The sequence below is a fragment of the Fusarium oxysporum genome, chromosome V (assembly GCF_013085055.1).
Source record: "Fusarium oxysporum Fo47 chromosome V, complete sequence".
Classification (NCBI taxonomy): Eukaryota; Fungi; Ascomycota; class Sordariomycetes; order Hypocreales; family Nectriaceae; genus Fusarium; species Fusarium oxysporum.
In genome coordinates, this window is record NC_072844.1 from 344,409 (window position 1) to 357,842 (window position 13,434).

The 13,434-nt window shown below is 48.7% G+C and overlaps 8 protein-coding genes across 8 annotated transcripts; 3 read left to right on the top strand and 5 right to left on the bottom strand.

The window, feature by feature from the left end:
* Nucleotides 1-27: 27 nt before the first annotated feature.
* On the top strand, nucleotides 28-2,176 carry FOBCDRAFT_201109 (heterokaryon incompatibility protein-domain-containing protein; the record flags this gene model as incomplete). The annotated part of the gene is made up of 3 exons (XM_031183168.3): nucleotides 28-389; nucleotides 448-2,026; nucleotides 2,159-2,176. 3 exons carry the CDS (start codon nucleotides 28-30, stop codon nucleotides 2,174-2,176), a joined length of 1,959 nt encoding a protein of 652 aa, XP_031038810.3.
* Nucleotides 2,177-2,219: 43 nt separating this feature from the next.
* Nucleotides 2,220-3,524, bottom strand: FOBCDRAFT_292698 (uncharacterized protein; the record flags this gene model as incomplete). The annotated part of the gene is made up of 1 exon (XM_054704462.1): nucleotides 2,220-3,524. One exon carries the CDS (start codon nucleotides 3,522-3,524, stop codon nucleotides 2,220-2,222), a length of 1,305 nt encoding a protein of 434 aa, XP_054560437.1.
* A 601-nt stretch (nucleotides 3,525-4,125) lies between these two features.
* FOBCDRAFT_222363 (uncharacterized protein) lies at nucleotides 4,126-5,500 on the bottom strand. The gene has a single exon (XM_059609608.1). The coding sequence runs from the start codon at nucleotides 5,431-5,433 to the stop codon at nucleotides 4,213-4,215; it is 1,221 nt and encodes a 406-aa protein (XP_059467163.1). The 5' UTR covers nucleotides 5,434-5,500; the 3' UTR covers nucleotides 4,126-4,212.
* A 257-nt stretch (nucleotides 5,501-5,757) lies between these two features.
* On the bottom strand, nucleotides 5,758-7,512 carry FOBCDRAFT_182038 (Aldehyde/histidinol dehydrogenase). Its single transcript, XM_031183171.3, has 2 exons — nucleotides 6,002-7,512; nucleotides 5,758-5,949 (listed from the first exon to the last, which is right to left on the bottom strand). The coding sequence occupies exons 1-2, from the start codon at nucleotides 7,355-7,357 to the stop codon at nucleotides 5,806-5,808; spliced, it is 1,500 nt and encodes a 499-aa protein (XP_031038813.3). The 5' UTR covers nucleotides 7,358-7,512; the 3' UTR covers nucleotides 5,758-5,805.
* A 385-nt stretch (nucleotides 7,513-7,897) lies between these two features.
* FOBCDRAFT_292702 (3-oxoacyl-reductase) lies at nucleotides 7,898-8,752 on the bottom strand (the record flags this gene model as incomplete). The annotated part of the gene is made up of 3 exons (XM_031183172.2): nucleotides 7,898-7,921; nucleotides 7,976-8,135; nucleotides 8,184-8,752. 3 exons carry the CDS (start codon nucleotides 8,750-8,752, stop codon nucleotides 7,898-7,900), a joined length of 753 nt encoding a protein of 250 aa, XP_031038814.2.
* Nucleotides 8,753-9,114: 362 nt separating this feature from the next.
* FOBCDRAFT_250123 (Isopropylmalate dehydrogenase-like domain-containing protein) lies at nucleotides 9,115-10,343 on the top strand. Its single transcript, XM_059610905.1, has one exon. It carries the CDS (start codon nucleotides 9,153-9,155, stop codon nucleotides 10,299-10,301), a length of 1,149 nt encoding a protein of 382 aa, XP_059467164.1. The 5' UTR covers nucleotides 9,115-9,152; the 3' UTR covers nucleotides 10,302-10,343.
* Nucleotides 10,344-10,594: 251 nt separating this feature from the next.
* FOBCDRAFT_250124 (uncharacterized protein) lies at nucleotides 10,595-12,694 on the top strand (the record flags this gene model as incomplete). Its single annotated transcript, XM_031183174.3, has 4 exons — nucleotides 10,595-10,836; nucleotides 10,883-11,411; nucleotides 11,467-12,164; nucleotides 12,229-12,694. 4 exons carry the CDS (start codon nucleotides 10,595-10,597, stop codon nucleotides 12,692-12,694), a joined length of 1,935 nt encoding a protein of 644 aa, XP_031038816.3.
* A 123-nt stretch (nucleotides 12,695-12,817) lies between these two features.
* On the bottom strand, nucleotides 12,818-13,378 carry FOBCDRAFT_273565 (uncharacterized protein; the record flags this gene model as incomplete). The annotated part of the gene is made up of 1 exon (XM_031183175.2): nucleotides 12,818-13,378. The coding sequence occupies one exon, from the start codon at nucleotides 13,376-13,378 to the stop codon at nucleotides 12,818-12,820; it is 561 nt and encodes a 186-aa protein (XP_031038817.2).
* Between the last annotated feature and the right edge of the window lie 56 nt (nucleotides 13,379-13,434).

Below are 13,434 nucleotides of genomic sequence, written 5' to 3' on the forward strand. Positions count from 1 at the left end.
CCTCACCAACCATTAGACTCGGGAACCATGCCTCGATGCGCCTTCTGCCACACCTTTACTATTGATCAAGATCGCTTTTATCTAGAGTTCCACCCAAATCTCACGTCACTTAAAAAAAGCGCTGAAAATGGCTGCGACTTTTGTCATCTTTGCTGGACAGGCTTCCGACAAGAGTGGACAGGTGCTCAGATCGAATCTGTCCTCAAAGGCGAAGTTCCGGAAGGAGTTACTAAGTTTGAGCCGGGTATCTGGATTTACGTCCACTTCACAGACTACAGTCCTACTCTGACTCAGCCGCGCATTATCGTATCGTGCGGGAGATACAACCCTATCACTTCCGTGAGGGAAAGCAGCCATGGACTCGGCTACATAAACCTGGCCGTCTATGGGTAAGATCTATCTCATCTCAGAGCACGATGTTGTAAGAACTACTAATGCGTTATATAGGAAAGAGGGAACTGCGGCAGGTTCGCGAACACCTGGACGAATCTGCGCAGCAGAATATGAGCCGGATTCCTATCTCACCTTGATCCGGGGTTTTCTCGAAAGATGTACAAAGTCGCATCAAGCGTGCGGTATTGAGGGGACGTACGACATGCCGACCAGGGTCATCGACGTAGGCAACGGAAATCAAGAAGACCTTCCACGACTTGTCGTAACTGATCAGGGCATGAAGGAGAAATATCTTGCCTTGTCTTACTGCTGGGGGCCCGCTACAGACACCTTCACCCTCAATCACAAGACGATCGAGGGGATGCTGAGAGGGATCGATGAGCGTCGCCTCGTAGCGGCACATCGCGATACAATAGCATTAGCCCGCCAGTTGGGCATCCAATATATCTGGATAGACGCTCTATGCATAATCCAGGGCGACAAGGATGACTGGGAACGTGAATCAAAGCTCATGGCTAAAGTATATGGCCACGCAACCCTTACGATCACCGCAGGCAGGTCAGGCGATGCTCGCAACTCCTTCATCGCCAATACTTATAAACAACATGCTCCCTGTTGCGAGTTCCCTCTCGGTGATGGCCAGGATGGAAATGTTCTTATTGGCCCTTTAAGATCCGCTGACTACGGTGTTACTGAAACTCGCGGATGGTGTTGTCAGGAGAAGAGACTGAGCCGTCGGGTAGTGTTCTTCGGCAAAGAGCAGCTTTTTTTCCTATGCCGAAGCTCCGGTTACTCAGAGGACCGCAGCTATCAGGAGGGTAAATCTATCTTACTCCACACCTTTCTCAACACGAGCAAAGGGAATTCGCAATTGACACGAGATCGGCTCCTACAATATTGGGACGAGATTGTAGTCGACTTCTCCAGACGCCAACTATCGAACCCTCATGATATCTTTGCTGCCCTTGCCTCTATTGCTGCACCTATCTCCAAGGCTCTACAGTCACGCTACTTGGCCGGTCTCTGGGAGTGTGACCTTGTTCGTTGTTTGCTATGGAGGCCCGGCTACAGGGTCAGCAGCTTCTTTGGACCAGCAACGAGACCTTTGCCGACTATTTTTGCATCCGCCCCAGTGATCAGGGCGCCTTCTTGGTCTTGGGCTTCCATTCAAGGTGGCGTCAAACCACTGACACTTCAACAATTTCGGAGGATGAAGACAAAGAGCCAAAGCGGAGCACCACTGATGCAACCGAAGCAGCAACAGCCCGACCGTTGGACGGTAGATCCTCATTGTGGAGCCGACGCACTGCACATGCCGTCTTGCGAACTTCAGCTTCTGGGACGGGTTCAAGCAGCAATTGTTCTCACGAGAACACCTTCGAGCGACTTCATCGCTTCGCTTCGAAAGCAAAAGAGGCCAGCAGGTACTATGCGTCGGCCAGTTGTGCTAGGGCGCAAGGAGCTGAAGGAAGGGAGCCTGAATAAAGACATGTCGGTGTTTGTGGCGCTAGGAATTTTTGATTTTGACGAAGAGAGTATTGAAGAAGTCTGGTGCTTGCAACTTACACTTGAGGAGGGGCTTATGCTGTGCAAGAAAGATGATGGGACGTTTCAGCGTATAGGAGTGTTTCAGGTATGTAAAATGGACTGGTTTGATAGTGTAGTAGAGTCGGAAGTTAGGCTGGTATAAGGAAACACATATCAAATACAGGCCCAATACTATAAAGTTACCTCCTCTTTTTAGAGAGACTTAACTACTATTTAGATATTTTACCTCTTATAATAATTATTGCATTCATCAAGTTCTTATAAATTATTGTGTTCCATTATATCAGGCCCTTTTTCCTCCATCTCTCTTCACATTGCATTTGAACCCCAGAATATCGAGGAATATCTCCCATCTCACAATTCCTCCAGTACGTGCCCAAGATCTTGCATTGCGCTGAGTTAGTTGCTCTCATTCCTGCTAGGTAGGCAGGTGTAGCCATATGTGGATAGTATCGGGATCTTGAGCAAGCGGATTCAATGATATGGCAGATCCTATCCACAGCAAACTCCAGTGTTACCTCAGAAAAGGTCTCTTCACTTCCGTTAGAAGAGCTTTGGGTTGTGAGAACGGCTATCACAGCGGCGCAGCGGTATATATCGCTGCATTTCCCTTTCTCTGTCTTGTCCATTCCGAGCTTTAGAAGCTGCGCCATTGCTCGAGTGAGGCTCTCTGATAAATTGGTGGACTCTTTGCTTTGGACCAGAGAAACGAATAACCAGAATGTCTCTGCTGGACATCCAACTCTGTCGAAGAAGTCCTGTCCCAGCGAACTTCGATGCCAGTCGTCAAAGATGAGGCCGCTTTTGGTGTTACTGGTGGACTGTCTGACCAGAGCTCCAATGGTATCCCACCATGCAAAGTAGGCGACAATCTCTTCTAGACCTGTGAATCGCCTTGAGAATCGCTGGAACTCTTCACTGTTGCTGCAATGGCAATCTAGTAACGAGCGAGCTCCACGCAAATGACAGTCCCATTCGCCAAAAACTCCATCTGAAACGACTTCGAAGAAAGCAAAGACAGCAATACCCAGAAAAGCAGCTGGATCAGCAGTGTTCAAAGCCTCACTTAGACTCTTGAGAGCTGCGAGTCGATGCCACATGAGCGTATCCTCATCTTGCGTTCCCTCCCCCGACGATAACGATGACGGTGAAGTTGGCAAAGCAGAATCAGCAGTTGATCCCCTTCTCTTACTAATCCTCGCCCTCAAAAAGTAATCAACCTGATCAATCAGCCCCAAACCCTGATCCACGCAAAGATCATCATTCGTCGCCAACCTCGCAGTCTTCAAACTACTCCCAAACGCCAACAAATGCTCCACAACCTCATGCTGGTCCGTCGCAAGTGACTTTTCAATAACAGCGCTTCTATTCTCAGCCCTGCTCGGCTTCGGCGTCGGATTCGCTGCCCAGACGACTCGCTGTGGATAATCTCCGCATGCGTATCCTGATTCGACGCAAGGCAGACATCGTGGTCTGTTGAGATCGCACTTGACGCCCCGGGCTTTGCAGGTCTGACAGTCCCGATCTCGGCGTATACCACGTGGTTTGCCCCTTGGGAAATTGTTGGTCTTTGACCGAGGCATTATTACGAGAGAATAGGCGATGAGGGTCTGTGATGGATGATAGATTACTTTCCGAATGAGGTGGATTATGGGGCAGAAATGGAGATCGAGGATATAACGCAATGTTGCAGGACTAAAGTTGGATCTGCTTATCATGCATTTTTGGCCGTTGACTCGCGTAGATAGCGCGGACTTGACCAAAGATTTGATTCCTTTCCTTGTTTGGTCTGGTGCAGAGCCGGAGACGCTTGCGGGGGTGGCACGCTCCGCTGGACTCGTCTTATCATCATCACAGGAACCAACGCGTTATCGCAATGCCCGGATATAGCAGCGGGAATATTATCTTATACTCATCTCACGCTAATCCTCATTTGACAATTCCGTCTCGGACATCATGCATCCTCCTGTTTACCCTAGATAAACCAATTCATATTTCCAACCTCTGCAATAACCACGTGTGAGAATAGGTTTCGCAAGATGGTTAGCTTAAACACTTTATCGTCATCCTGGGACATTTATTCTGTCTTTTGTGAAGCAGTGTATCCTTTTTTCAACTACCTTGCATGTTTGTATCTCTAATAATAGTGTCTTGTGACTAGAGTCTAAAGCGATTGCATTTCAATGCCGTTGGGGGGCCGGAACAAGGACTGACCCGAGGATGGTTGGCCAATATAATTTCAGAATAATAGTTATAAGATAAGCCTGGCTATTATGAACGTTCCAGTAGGTGCACCTGGAACCTGGTATTCTCTAGACTTCCTGGAAATCTTAGTCCTGTAGGTAACTTATACTCCTTTTCATGGCCACCTTGAATTAGTTTCGCCCATGCTGGTTGCTCCTCCTCCTCTGAATTTGTGCTGCTGCTCTTGGGTGGTAGCAGAGCTTGGTAAAGTAGCCACTCGAGTGGGTATTTCTTTTCCTGTCCTTTGTTGCTACTATCAGGTAGCACGACATCAGCTCCAGGGCTATCTACAACAAGCAATAGACTTCCTTTAGGAGCTGTCTCAGTCAGTCTCAATAAGAAAGCTGTGGTTTTGGATATTGAGATTGAGTAGAATTCGTGGAGTGTAAAGAAGAGAGTAATTAGTGCCGGATTGGGCCCAATCATCGCATGTAGAGTTGTACTATCGCTTTCGAGGACGACGAGGTGGTTGACTGATAGATTTAAGACTTGAGATGGGATAGCGGAGATATTTGAAGCGTGCGCCTTGGCTGTGGCATATTTAGAAAGGGGAGGAGAATGTGTCAGAGTATGCTGTAGTTTTGTGACAATCCCTGACCAAACGTGCCGATCAATAAGGTTGAGATCAACCATAGCACTGTCGTTGCAATCAGGAGATGATGACTCTAGCCGGGGAATTTCGTCGAGTTTGCTTTCGTGAGAGTGCTTTAGCAATGCCACGCACGCTAACAAGTCAGATCCTCCTCGCCCAAAGCATACGATCTTGGATGGCTTCTGCTGCCCTTCATTGTGAAGGAACTTTTGAACCCATGCAGCCTCGCTCATCTCACTGCAAATCCAAGCCAGCACATTTGCACTTGTCAGAGCTCTACTAGGGCTCCAACGGATTGTATATGCCTCCAAGAACTCTTGGGTCCCGAATGCTTTGCAGTAGTCCTTTTGCTCAAGGGCTTCCCTGACCTCGCGTAACACTGGTATCAATGCATTGAATTCGTCGACGGCAGGAAATGTAGTTCTGATTGTGTCAAGAATGAGTTGTGAATGTTTAACAGATAGACTCTGGATCTGTTCTGTCGAGCTAGTATTCTTCACTGCTGCAGGTGTCTTTTTGGCGGGTTTGTGTATATAGCTTGGTCCCGTCCATCCCGGACGGCGAACTGGTGGTGCAACTGGTGCCTTGGATGCACCGCTGGCCGATGGTTTGCCATGCTTTGGTTGCGATTGTGCATTGCGCTTGAATTTGGTCATGGTAAATCCTTATAGCATGGGATATTTTGACTATTTTAAGGTAATTGGGCACAAGCTTGGGTGAAAGACACAGGGTTGTTGCTAAGCGAAACATTTACGAAAAAGTAAAAAATTACAACCTCATTAACGGTAAAAGTATTTTCCGACAGCTAGCTGGAAGCCATTAGTGGCTAAAGCTATTCTAGTGGCTGCGGAGACCCACAGCCCCACTCCTCGAGGAGCTGGGTTTCCTGGGTTTCGTTGCAGACTACCTTTATAGCCCTGTTCTATCAGCATACCACGAGCAAATAAGCAGAGTTTTGACAGAAATGCACGCCAAAAGTGACAGAACCTTGAGTGAATAGCTAGGAGTTCCAGATTAAATTACATAGCTTAATATTGACCTTCAACAGTCATGGTGCCCGTCTTGGTGATCAAGAACTCATCAATCGCGACATCCTTGCCACTCTCTTTTCCATGTCCACTGTCCTTGATTCCTCCGAAGGGCGCTTCAGCCGATGAACTGTTGCCTGCGTTCTACATCATAAGTTAGCTTCTCCATATCAACAAATCTTGGAGATCGACTTACCAGTCCAATCATTCCAGCATCGAGATTCTCAAACATCCTCCACAACCTATCCACATTCTTGGTAAACACGTAGCTTGCTAAACCATAGGGAGTGTCGTTGGCTCTTTGGACGACCTCCTCTTCTGACTCAAAGCGGTAGACGCCAAGTAGAGGAGCAAAGATCTCCTCGTGTGTCATGAGCATCTCGTCCTTCATATCGGTTAAGATCGTCGGTTCCATAAAATATCCCTCCGCATCATAGCGTTTCCCTGTTCCAAGGACAACTTTTGCCCCCTTGCTGACAGCATCTTCATACAGCTCCTCCGCCTTGTCGAGGCCCCGCGTAGTCGTTAACGCGCCCAACGTAGCCCCTTCCATCATACCATGGCCAAGCTTCAGCTTCCGAGTTTCAGATACAAGTCTCTCAACAAAAGAATCGTAGATGTTACTCTGAACGAATACTCTGTTGGATGTGACACAAGCCTGACCTGCATGCCTCCATTTCAGAGCCATGAGCTGGTTCATGGCCTGATCAACGTTGGCATCATCAAACACGATGAAGGGACAATTCCCGCCGAGCTCAAACGTCGTCTTCTTGAGATTCTGGGCACATAGGCTAGCAATGATCTTGCCGACCCTCGTGCTGCCAGTGAAGCTCACCTTCTTCACAAGCGGGCTGAGACAAAGAGCTTCAGCGACAGCTGGTGTATTCTCGAGAGATGTGGTCACCACGTTGAGGGCACCGGGCGGAAAGCCTGCTTTCAACGCTAGATAAGCGACTGAAACTGCTGTGAGAGGGGTCTCGGGTGAAGGCTTGATGACCATTGTGCACCCTGCAGCAAGAGCGGCAGCTGCTTTGCGCAATGCTAGAGCAATAGGGAAATTCCAAGGAACAAGAGCAGCCGCAACGCCAATAGGTTGTTTGATAGTCATGGCGCGCCGACCAGGAAGAGCGCAGGTAATCGACGATCCATGCGCTCTATCCGCTTCACCAGAGAACCACCAGACGAACGTAAGAGCATAGTCAATTTCGCCGCGGGCCTCTTCTAAGGGCTTGCCAGTTTCATGGACAAGAATATGAGCTAGGTCTTCTCTTGCAGAGACCATCAGATTGTACCATTTCATGATCGTCTGAGCACGGAAACGTGGTGTTGTCTTGGAGTAGCTCTTGAATGCTTCATAGGACGACTTCACTGCTGCATCGACGTCGGATGCTGTGCAGTCTGGGCATGATGTCCATGTCATGCCGGTTCCTGGATCGATGACATTGAAGGTCTTGCCTTCTTTTGAGGGGACGAATTCTCCATTGATGAGAGAGTTGGGACGAAAAAGGGACTCGTCTGTGAGGCTGAATGGGAGATGATGTGAGCTTCCCATGATGCTGTCTGTTTGTGGAATGGAGGGAAAAGAATTGGAGTCTGAGGATAGAGGAGAGATATTCGATTGTCTCGAGAAAATGAGTGAAGGGTAGGTCGATGATGGTATGGCGCGTGCTTGATATGATAGATTGTGCAGGCTTAGTTTGGCGGTCCGTCAATCGGCCGATGATATCCTTCCGGTTCAGGTCCCGACCGACCCGTCACAGGAACCATGGCAAGGTCCGCTTTTACCCCGCGTTAAGCATCACAGGAACATCTGCCACTAATGCCCAATTAGGAAGGGAATCTAATCGCGAGATGCGTGCAGCTTGAGCTGACAATCGCGGAGTTAGTTATTCTCGAAATCGCTGTGTCCCACGGAGTATGAAGAACCAGCCAGCAAATCACTGAATATGGCCTCAGAAGTGCAATTCGATGGGAACCTGGTCAAGAGCGCGAAAATCCTTTAAGACGATGAGAAATACAATTGATAATACTCTTTTTAATTTTATTACTACCAGTAAAATAGTGATAGACTGCCATGTCCCTGTTCCTAAGCTTATACGCAGCGACCTCCATCAACCTACAATATTTATGTTAGTATCAGTGTATCGTATTCCATAAATGGTGGTCATACCTCCAAATCGACACCAGTAATGAAAGAGGCTTCATCACTAGCCAAGTAGCAACAAGCATTGGCGATGTCGCTGGGTGTCGAAGGTCTGCCCATTGGGATCGTTGAGACGAAGCCCTTTCTGTTCTCCTCGGTATCCGGCTTGCCAATAAACAGATGTGTCCTTTAAGGTCAGCCAAGGTCTCGAAACGATCTTCAAGTGCAGACTCACATTCCGGTGCTTCCAACAACTGGAGAAACAGAGTTGAACCGAATCTGCTTGGGTCCATACTCAACAGCCATCGTCTTGGTAGCATTGATAACAGCTGCTTTCGAGGCATTATACCACGTCAACTCAGGCCTAGGCCTAATACCCGCCGTACTCGCAACCTGAATAAAACACCCCGGCCTCCCCTCCTTCAAAAAGTACGGCACCAGGACATTAGTAGAGTAATAAACGCTCTTGACATTAACATTCATCACAAGGTCAAAGTCCTTAGGCGTGACCTCCTCAGTTGGTTTCTTGGAGTACGCAGCGCCAGCATTATTGACGACAATATCGAGCTGTTTGTACTTCTCGATAGCAAACTCGAGAACGCGACGCCAGTCATCGGAGTTGGTGACGTCGGCGCGGGTGAAAGCGCAGGATAGTTCTTGGGCGACGGCTTGGCCTTGTTGTTCGTTGAGGTCGGTGATTATGACGTTGGCGCCTTCGGAGATGAATTTTGTGGCGATGCCTTTGCCGAAGCCTGATGCGCCGCCTGTGACGATTGCGGTTTTTCCTTGGAGACGGCCTGACATGTTGATGTATATGAGATTTTGATAAGAGTTGAGTGTGTAGATTGAGTGAGAAGGAGAGTGCTATCTCTCTTGGTCTGTATTTTATGTGGTTTGGTTCGTCTTCCCCACGTTTTAGTGACTTGGGTGGTAGACTCCGTTTCACTCCCTTCCAGAAGAGGAAACCAATGAATACGGGGCCAGAACTAGTGGGAGTGCGGGGTAATTTAGCAGTCACAGGAATAAAAAAGTCTTGGCTGCATCCATCATCACATTCAGCATCGGCATTAACCACCAACGGGCATAATCTGTGTTCCGAGATCGGCAGAGCAAATACTAGACTGGTTTCCATTATCTTGTAGACTCCAGTCCTCTTCTGAACCTCTCACTATCTCACCATTCACTCATCACGTTAACCTCCATTATGTCGGAAAACAAAGTATTTCGCGTCCTCATTCTGCCCGGCGACCATGTCGGTCCTGAAATTATGGCTGAAGCCCTCAAAGTTCTGGATATAATCGAAGCAAGTCGTCCAGATATCCGCTTCGAGCGAGACACAGACATCGTCGGCGGATGCAGTATCGACAAGCACGGCACTCCCGTCACAGACGCTGTCCTCGAAAAAGCCCTAGCCAGCGACGCCGTTCTCTTCGGCAGCATCGGTGGTCCAGAATGGGCAGGCGCCGAACCAACTCCCGAGTCAGGACTCTTGAAGCTGCGTCAGCGTCTCGATGCGTTTGCCAACTTGCGTCCCTGCGAGATTCTCGTTCCATCGCTAGTCAGCGCATCACCTATCAAGGCTGAGCTTGTAGCCGGGACAAAGTTCATCGTTGTTCGAGAGAATTGTGGCGGTGCTTACTTTGGCAAGAAGGAAGAGAGTGAAGATGAAGCTTCTGATCTTTGGATCTATTCACGACCTGAGGTTGAGAGATTGGCTCGTGTGAGTGCAGCTGTTGCGAGGATCTTGCACGCGAGCAGTGAGAAGGTGAATGATGGGAGCAAACCTGTTGTTTGGAGCGCAGACAAAGCCAATGTCCTTGCAAGTGGTCGTCTCTGGAGGCGTGCAACTACAGATATTTTCAACAAGGAACTCACCGACATTGATCTCCGCCATCAACTCGCTGATAGTCTCGCCATGTTGATGGTTCTGGATCCCAAGCGCTTCAACAACAGCGTAATCCATACCGACAACACGTTCGGCGACGTGCTCTCCGACATCTCCGGTGGCATCACAGGCACTCTCGGTGTTCTTCCCAGCGCAAGTCTCGCTGGCGTTCCAGGTGAAGGATCCTGCAAGGGGATCTATGAACCCGTTCATGGCAGTGCGCCTGATATCTCGGGCAAGAACCTCGCCAATCCGGTGGCGCAAATCTTGAGTTTGGCGATGATGTTGCGATACTCATTTTTGCTGGAGAAAGAGGCCGATGCGATTGAGCAGTCGGTTGCAAAGGTCCTGGATACAAAGGAGGGTGGTGGGTTGGAAATTAGGACTAAGGACCTCGGGGGAAGTGCAAAGTGTAGTGAGGTTGGAGATGCGGTTTGTGAGGTTCTGAAGAATTTGTTGAAGAATTAGCACGAGTTTTAACAGGACAACCACGAGTTTTAACAGGACAACCACGAAACCATTGGAGACTTTATAACAGCTACGTTATCAAATAAATAAGCGTAAACCTGAACCCGAATAATTGTGACTCGTACTAGGCACATCAGATCAAATGCCGAGGCACGGACCACGGTCCCATGATACTTATCAACAATTTTGGGGCCAGTAAGTTACACCCAACTCAATTCTGGGCATTCAAATTCAAAGATCACAATTGTTACCAAGCCCCGCTGACAGAAATTCTCAAGTCGCCAATAACTTCGATGGCTGGATCAAAGCTGCGTCAACAGGAGGCAGAACAAACGGGTGATGCTGCGAGACCAAAGCGACGCCGGATTGACCGCCAAAGACCTGACGTAACATACTCCCGCAAGCGGGCCATCGCAGCGTGTCGAATATGTCGCGTAAAGAAGGTCAAGTGCAACAATGTTAGACCTGTTTGTGGATCATGCATCGCATCGCAATCAACTTGTGTCTATGAGGGGTCTGAAGGGGATCATTCATCGTGCGTAGCCTGTGGCTGCTCGTATTCCGCTGACTGACAGTTGCAGATTTGACCCTGCTAGTATTGCCATCCTGGAACGTCTCAACCAAGTCCTGGAGAGCGTTGAAGATATTCCAGGCCTAATCAAGACGAGTGTTGAGACAGCCGTCAAAAATACCGCATTGCCGCCAGGCCCAGTCTCACGCATTAAAGAAGGTTTTGACGCCTTCTCAGATGGCCAGGAATTGAGCTCTGACGATCTCACCGCCCCTACCGCAATATTGAGTGTCGAATCTGTCCTAGCCTGGCCTATTCTTGCAGGAAGCGTCGCGCCAACCCATATTCTCGACGCTCATCCAGATACGAAAGCCAATGGTGGTCATGCCTCTATGAATAATGGAACAGGTAGTCCCTCGGTGTCCAATGCTAAATTGAGGCGCATCACAGTTGATGAAAAGGACATACCGAGACTGGTTCGTCAGTTTCTACAACACGTTCACCCTATTAATCCGATTCTTGACGTCGATACAATTAACTCTGATAGTTTGCGCATTTCAGAAACTGGTGTCGCATGGGATGGAGAGTCTTGTATCGTGGTACGTTAGATGCACATCACTTGGGTCACTGACTTGATACTTACACAAGTCCTAGCTGATAGCATGTGCCTTGGGCTGCATAGCCAAACCTTACGATGCCATGGTGACTTCGCCGGCAGAGACATCAACAGGATCCTCACTCTGTGATTCGAGTAAGGAGTTGGAAACAGCAAGGGCATACTTCGAGCTCGCCAGACAGAGACTAGGCCTGCTTGATCAAAGTCTGCTGGCTGCTCAGTGTCACTTCTTCGCCGGAGTCTACTACATGTTCACTCTCACGCCTCTACGCGCATGGTCTCAATTCGAACATGCTGCCAACATCTTTTTCATCTACTGGAATTACCAGCCGCGAGAGAACTCATTACAGCTACGGCGGCTAGCTCAAAGCTTTTACTGGAGCTGTCTCAAATCTCAGGTCGAGCTTGGTCTTGACTTACATCTCCCTCAAAGCGTTCTGAAAGATCTCTATGATACTGGCTCCGAGTTGCCCATGCCTCCCGAGATAGACGCTTGTCCCCCTCGGCAATCAACAACGATATTTCCACCGCCAGGAGATAGTCCTGAGGATGATCTTGGTCGTGTTCAAGAGGAGAGTTGGTACTATTACCTTACTGAAATAACGCTCAGGAGGTTTAATAACCGTGCGTTCAATTTGCTGTATCGCGACGGAAAAGGCTGGGGGACTTCAAGATCTCTCAGCATATCATCACTTATCTCGGCTGTGTCACAGATCGAAGATCAGTTAGACAACTGGTGAGCCTCCCTCGTTTCTATCCATCATATTTCGGTGCTATATCCTGACACTAACATGCATTAGGGCCCAAACGATGCCTCTCATGGCTCAAATCACCATGGGTGCGCTACCTACCAACAAACTAGCTCTGCTACTCTACGCTAGAATTTTGGAACTTAAATGTCTCATTTATCGGCCATTTCTATACCATGCCGCTCATTCCACCATGAGTGAAAGAGAGCAGGATGAGATCAGTCCCTTCGTTGAGAAAGGCCTTTCTTGTCATTTTCTCGCCATTACAGTTGGATACCTGCACTATCGAAACCATATAACGTATTATCATTTCAGGACATCAACAACATCCGCTCTCTGTATCATGGCAATAGTCAAGTCTGGGAGAGTGCATGCTGTTCATGATATGGATTGGCGTGGCGGTGTTAAGGGATTGGTTAAGAAGATTCGGTACTGGGAGGATGAGGCGGCTACGGCTGGGCGTTGTGCGGATGTCTTGGAAGCGGTAATGTCGTCTGTTGAACACTCATTCTTGTAAGAGCTGCGATTTATCGGACGGAATCTATATGAAGGAACAGGGCACATGCGGCACTTGATATAGGTGAAACAATTATGGACAGACTACACAATGACTCCAGTTGGACGACAAGGTATTCAGTTATCAGAGAGGGAAGCGCTCAACCTTGTTATCAAGAACCGCTTTGCTCTTCCCCATCCAAGACCCAACATACGAAACAACCTCCAGGTCAGCCCACGGAGTCGACGCAAATCCTTTGTTAAACTTGAGACTTCCCTCTCCACTCCACCTCTCACTAAAATCAAACTGCATATCAACAGCCACAAACTCCCTCGACGCAGGCGTAGCTGGGTCTGTACTCGGGATAACGCGCAGATTCAACACCTTAGGAGGAGTCGCTTTTCCTGGTGACATATCAAGAGGCGCTTTTGGCGCGAACTCAAACTCGACGAGCGACCTTCCTGCAGGACGCTCCACGTTTCCCATGGTGACTCTCGACCCAGCTGATGGGTGAAAATTAACCCTTCCAAAGATCTTGGGATATCCGAAGATTTCCCTTCCAGCGAAAATGGCGCTGTCATTATCGAGAACGAGAACTATGGAATAGTCGTATGTCTCGTTGTTGTACTTGACTCGCACGGTGTGGGCGTATTCGTTGTATTCACCCGCGGTAGAAGTGCCATAGTGAATAAACAAGGAAGTCATGATTGGCTGGTCTTCTAGTTCGAGTTCCCGGGGGCACAAGGTGTTGGATCTGTGAG